Source organism: Beauveria bassiana (assembly GCF_000280675.1).
Source record: "Beauveria bassiana ARSEF 2860 unplaced genomic scaffold BBA_S00114, whole genome shotgun sequence".
Lineage (NCBI taxonomy): Eukaryota > Fungi > Ascomycota > Sordariomycetes > Hypocreales > Cordycipitaceae > Beauveria > Beauveria bassiana.
This window is the reverse complement of record NW_007930949.1, coordinates 1-5,748: the sequence shown is the minus strand read 5'-3', so window position 1 is coordinate 5,748 and position 5,748 is coordinate 1. Positions and strand designations below refer to the sequence as shown.

Here is a 5,748-nt window from a genome sequence, read left to right as displayed (position 1 = left end):
ATATACCCCGCCAGGTAACTAAATTAACTAAACGCACTAGCGACACCCATAACGTTTTTTACCTGCGCAGCATTTCCGAGTACGAACCAGACTCGTCGCCGGTGACAAAGCTGACCCGAGGATCATCTACAAGCGGCAGGGCACATCACGATCCCTGGCAGCAAAGCTGCTGGCTGACTTGCGAAAGACGCTGCCGACCTGTGCCTGAACCTTCCTCCTAGAATACTGATTGAGACAACCAACTGGCGCATAGAAAGGACGAAACCGAAGCAGGAACCTGGCGTTGGCGGCAAGTCAGCGTCCGTGAAAGTTCCTGACGTGCGAACCTCGGTGAAATGAGTTGCACTTGAGGATGCGAGGGCAACAGGAAGCCCACACCAGATCCTTTTCCGTCAAATGCTTTTCCGACCGGTTAGCTTCACCAAGGGTTCTTTCAATTTCCAGAAACTTCAAGCTGTTGTACAGCAGATGCCGCGCAAGACACGGCTGTGTGCAGTAAACACAAGTCGGTGAGGTGCGAGGCTTGAAGAATTGAGAGCCTCAATCTTGGAACCGTGCAGGCGGTGCAATTGCGATGCAGTCATCCGTAGCAAACTCCGGATGCCTCCTGTCGGTGAGGATTGAAAATGCAGCATCAGATCTTTTCACATCTCCTTTTAAAACACGTCCTGGCATGTCGGTACTGGCTCATGTGTCGGAGGCTTCAACAGACTCACCGGGTGTTCCAAAATGCAAAGCAGAGCTCTAGAAATGGATGCCTCAACAATCAAAGCCGTGATTTTCGGTACTGTTTCCCTTGCAATCGGGCTCATCGGACTGTATCTCGCCTTTAAACAACTACAAGTTTCTCTTCTTCGGGTCTCCTTGCGCAGCATGGTAAGATCGCCCGAGATCTGGGGTGTTGAATACAACTGACGATGAATTCATAGACTATACGTCGGCAAGTCAAGAGCTACGATGAGGGTGAAGCTCAGCAGAGCCACGAGCTGGCGGCAACGGCCGATCGAGGAAGGCTTTTGTGAGAAACTGTCAGCATGGACCTAGCTGTCACATTAGACAGCTTCGAAACCCGCTCTGCCAATTGCTGACGGCAGAAGCCTCTTAATATTAGTGGTACATGATACTCGTCGCTTGTCTATGCCACCCGATGCAGAATACATGGACCTGCGCATACGCTTCCTGGAATATGATCGCAGCTTCTCTCGACCTGTGCCAAAAAACAGGCTCGCTAGCTTAGAGCGTAGAGAGCTATTGTGGGTTAGGCGTGAGAGAAGCCGCTTATGCCTTAATGCGCTGTCGTGATCACTGTACCAAGCGCCACTTCAGATCATACTAGGTAGAAAAGAATCACCCTCGTGAAGTAACTCCATATATACTGCATGTTTCTTTTCTCTTAGAACCGGCGCGTATTTTCCAATCATCTCAGAGTAATGGGCTGGTCGATCGTGGGGGCGTATCGAGCGATCGTTGTATGTCGTTGATAAATTTTGCTTCCTCCCTGCCCGGTGAAGCATCAGGCGACCATATCCTCCTCCTACGTCGTCCTCGCTGCTCATACTGCGCGCTGCTTGCAGACCAGTCCAACTCGGCTTCATCTATCTCGGTTTCATCAGTGCCCTGCGCCGATCGTGCCCGCTTCTTAGGACTTTGGCTACGGCTGTTTGCCCGCCTAGCCGTAGAAATAAGTTTTCTGTATTCGTTAGAGGACATAGACTGCACCAATGGTCTATCGTCACCATCGAGTGTCACAAGTCTCCGTTCAACACTCTGGCTGAGAAAGACACTCTTAGAAAGGATAGCAAGGGCAAAGCGACAAAAAAGGAAGTGTGTCGCTACCCCATAGAGCGGCTGTAGCTCTAGGTTGTGGTACTCTGTCTCAAGCTCGTTCGATGGGCTTCTCCATAGTGCATGAAGAACCCATTTACCTTGCTTAGGGACAAAAGCGAAGCGGTGGTCGTCCCACAACTTATGTAGGTCACGACGTAGCAATATTGCATTATCCGCACACCGCATATCAGAAGAGAGGTCGGGATTGGCAGTGTAGGTGAACATGCTGTTGCGCTGCCACCATTCGCTTAATGCCTGGGGTATGATGTGTGCAACCTCGTTAGCGAGCGTCGAGGCTGTCGCACGGCACGTCTGGTCTCTTCTACCCACGTCATCCGTAGCGGTGGGCTCGATGTGCGGGCTTTCGGCAGCCCATGATTCGGGGAGGGTGGTCGGACAGCGAAAGTTTTCATACGACGGGACGACTGGGTACTGATCATCTACAAGGTCTCGTTAGTGCCAAGGAAGACGAAAGAACTGAACAAGAACGGGAAGCACTCTCGAGAGCGTCAAGAATAACAAATCGGATTCCGTACCGTCTGGGATTCGAAAATAGTAGCGCGTATTGACAAGTACGTCGTCTCTTGCGTCTGGCACCGCTTCGCCATCTCTAGTCAGAGAGAGAAAGCCATCCCAGCGGGAATTGGCGAGAATGGCGCAGGCGATGCGGGCCGTTTCGTGATGAATACCTCGGCTGTCGAAGGCGGGAAGACTGAGGAGGAGATCATGTCCATCGGGATACCCAGGATGCAAGAAGAAGATTTGCTGGCAGTCGCTGGTGCCAAACGCCGACCGGCGGGTCTTCAGGGTCAAAAGCGACATTATGACGGTAGTGCGCCGTTTATCGAGAATATTTCACAGCAAAGCCATGAATAGTGGCGGATCATTTGTATGACTTTTGGGAATGCGCTGGCGCCATGCTAGTTACTACCCGTTGTTGTGGAGACGAGCCGCCTCGAGTTCTATTGTCGGGCGGCCGGCACATCTGTTTTGTGGATGAGCTGAGCACCTCCTCGCCAGGTACCTGCACTCGTTAGTTCGGGAGCACATCTCCAAGCGCCGGGCAAAAAGCAGAAGTTAAAATGTATACAACGCCTTGGCAAACATCGAAAAAGTCATCTGTCGCGTCTAGCAAGGCCTTTGGTCGCCGCCTCAGCCACCCACTGAGTACGGTGGACTCCGCACTCTTTCTTTTCCATTAACAGGCTTCTAGCTGACCCGCTCGAGGACAAGAAGGCTCTAATAGGGCGCGAACCGCCGCCATACCTTGATGCTAAGACGGAGACTTCTGATTGCTTTACGAAGTCTTGCAACGCCCAACGCAGCCGATTTGTCTCCTGTGCCATTAACACCATTCGAAAAAAGTAGAGCAGCTCGCGCAGCCCCTACTCGCCAAATAACACCACTCACGCATATCATGGTCAAGAATATCGGGCGAGACCTGCCGAACGGAACCCGCCAAAGCCACAACCACGCCGCAGATATTGCATAGCAGGGAAGCGGTTGTTGCCGCGCAATCGCATATAATCGCACAATATAATAGTCTATCTGCGTTTGAACTTGGACTTCTGCTCCATCCAAATCTAGGGCCGCCGCGCAAAGCGACCTCGATATCTCGAGGTAGCAGTGGTGCGGACCACAACATAACTCTACTACCCGCTGAGCTATTGCTGAATTTGGCAGAGTTGTTGCCCATTGAAACCCTTTACAACTTCGCACTAACGCATCGAGCGTGCTCTCCGCAAGTACCTCTACCAGAAACAAGGCGAACGCCTGCTACATTGGGCAGCCTCAGCTGGCAAGCGAGTTCCTGCTCAAAGGGCTATTCAATATAAGTAAAACTTTGACGTCAACTTCATCCAGTCTGGTCAGACAGCATTGGCACAAGTAATCGCAAAGCAAAGGTGTTTTTATGGGATTTCGCTGGCATTATAAAGCTCCTGGAGCAGTACTGCATAGACTTGACTGACGCAGCGAATGGCATACCCATACTCAAAACGGCAATTGAAAACGGTGCTCGTTTCGGCGTAGACCGGCTTCTTAAAAAGGACCAGGGCAAGATCAATCACCCCTCTGAGAATGGCCAGACGCCGCTCATGACTGCTCCGTGGAATGGCCACAAAGATATTGTCGACTTACTCATTCACCGGGGAGCGGACGTGAACCATCGGACCAGCTCGAGCGCTGGCCCTATCGGTTCTCGTCGGACGGCATTAGCGCTCGTCATTGAAAAGCACAGGCCTCGTAATGTAGGCATCCTACGGCAACAGGATGACCATCTCGCGAGCGTTGCAAAGCTTCTCTTGGAGCAGGACGGCATAGACTTGACTGATGGAGTGAACGGCATACCCATGCTAAAAATGGCGATAGGAAAGGTCGTTGTTGCCGTCGTCGATCAGCTCCTCGATGCGTATGAGCTGGATGAAGATGAACGCGAATATACCATCGAAATTGGCCTTGAAGCATTTCTGGAACGCTGGAAAAGGGCTAGAAGGCAGTACGAGAAGCATGGCGAGATTGAGTGTTGAGATGCTCTTATGGATGGAACAGATGACTCATATTATACACGCATAGTTCTAGGGCCGGCAAGTGGTTGTAGAGAAGGGCTTTTTGCCAAAAAAAAATTAATTGAGTAATGCTTCGTATCTTTGGCTGGTGAATGTCGCGGCCTAGGTAAAAGTTGACAGAGGCAACTTTGCCATTGGCGATGTACAAGGCAGCGAAGGACCAGGCCATTAATTTTTTTCCATGAATAATGATTATTTCTATGTAACCCTTGTTCAGCAATTTCCACCCTCTAGTAGTATCGCTCATCCGAGCGCTCTCAAGAGCATGGCCCTTGCCTGAATCACTGCTTCAAGTAGGGTTCCGTTGAAGTAATTTACCTAACTGTAATTTACCTATCTGGCCAAGGGTTTTGACGTCAGAGCCTTCTATGCATGTTACATGTCAAAAACTCTCATTGCCTGATGTCCATATCAATTTCGGCGTATTTTCCAATCGATAAAGACGTGGTGAAAACAAATGGATTACTGTTGCGTCATGTCGCGGGGGTGTCGGGGTCTGTGTGGCATGACTCTCTCGTCCATGCCGCTTACCTCCGACTTTTCAGTGTTTTAAAAGTCTCTTCTACTGACCCTCGCCCTAGACCAACTCTTTTTGACCGCACCATTCTTTGGTTAATGGTCATCTGTCAAGGTACAGACAGACTTCATGTTTCGCCACTCGGTAACCATTGCCGGCCTGCAGAGCCCAATATTAGCCAATAAATATTACCGAAGAGAATTAGCTTCGCGGAAAGCCTGACTAGGCTTAGGGCTCAATTTGAACTTACGGTTCTTGTTCAGAAATAGGTATGTCTTGATCGTGACAAAATTGCAAAAAATGGTGCGCAGTCTCCCGATTTTCGAAAACAACCATACCATCTTCTCTCGACGGTTTATGCTGCCCAGATGCGACACGCTCCTTCATTACCAGACGAACTCGCCATGATTGCGCACTTGCTCTCACTGTAGCAACATCCTCCAACTGGACGTCAAAATCAACGGGATATTCTGCGCATTTCCACTCCATGTCACTGAGCAACATATACCTGAGAGATTTACTCTCCTCAAGCCAGCACCAGAGCTGTGTGGATGACTTGGATGATTCAACCCTGGTGAAACTGCCTGTTTTGATTTGATAGATCCCCCAGCGCGTATCAGACGCCGCGAAGCCAGCGACTTCAACCACTGCCAACGGTGACGGCTTGGGCATCGTACCGGTTGGAGCAATTTCACCGCTCAATGCACTACCAGAAGTGTCGTGATTCCCCTGTATTGGAGTTCGGGGCCGCGCCTGGGTCGTAGAAGGCTTATCTGGCCATGCCGTTGCTTCATGAAGCTCAAAGTCGAGCTCGTTTTCCATTGTAGAAGCCACCAG

At 50.6% G+C, this 5,748-nt stretch overlaps 4 protein-coding genes across 4 annotated transcripts; 2 read left to right on the top strand and 2 right to left on the bottom strand.

The window, feature by feature from the left end:
• Positions 1-729: 729 nt before the first annotated feature.
• On the top strand, positions 730-1,022 carry BBA_10278 (uncharacterized protein; the record flags this gene model as incomplete). Its single annotated transcript, XM_008605375.1, has 2 exons — positions 730-876; positions 930-1,022. 2 exons carry the CDS (start codon positions 730-732, stop codon positions 1,020-1,022), a joined length of 240 nt encoding a protein of 79 aa, XP_008603597.1.
• Positions 1,023-1,422: 400 nt separating this feature from the next.
• On the bottom strand, positions 1,423-2,649 carry BBA_10277 (uncharacterized protein; the record flags this gene model as incomplete). Its single annotated transcript, XM_008605374.1, has 2 exons — positions 1,423-2,267; positions 2,364-2,649. The coding sequence occupies 2 exons, from the start codon at positions 2,647-2,649 to the stop codon at positions 1,423-1,425; spliced, it is 1,131 nt and encodes a 376-aa protein (XP_008603596.1).
• A 1,274-nt stretch (positions 2,650-3,923) lies between these two features.
• Positions 3,924-4,355, top strand: BBA_10276 (uncharacterized protein; the record flags this gene model as incomplete). Its single annotated transcript, XM_008605373.1, has 1 exon — positions 3,924-4,355. The coding sequence occupies one exon, from the start codon at positions 3,924-3,926 to the stop codon at positions 4,353-4,355; it is 432 nt and encodes a 143-aa protein (XP_008603595.1).
• Positions 4,356-5,006: 651 nt separating this feature from the next.
• On the bottom strand, positions 5,007-5,733 carry BBA_10275 (uncharacterized protein; the record flags this gene model as incomplete). The annotated part of the gene is made up of 2 exons (XM_008605372.1): positions 5,007-5,070; positions 5,162-5,733. 2 exons carry the CDS (start codon positions 5,731-5,733, stop codon positions 5,007-5,009), a joined length of 636 nt encoding a protein of 211 aa, XP_008603594.1.
• Positions 5,734-5,748: the final 15 nt, after the last annotated feature.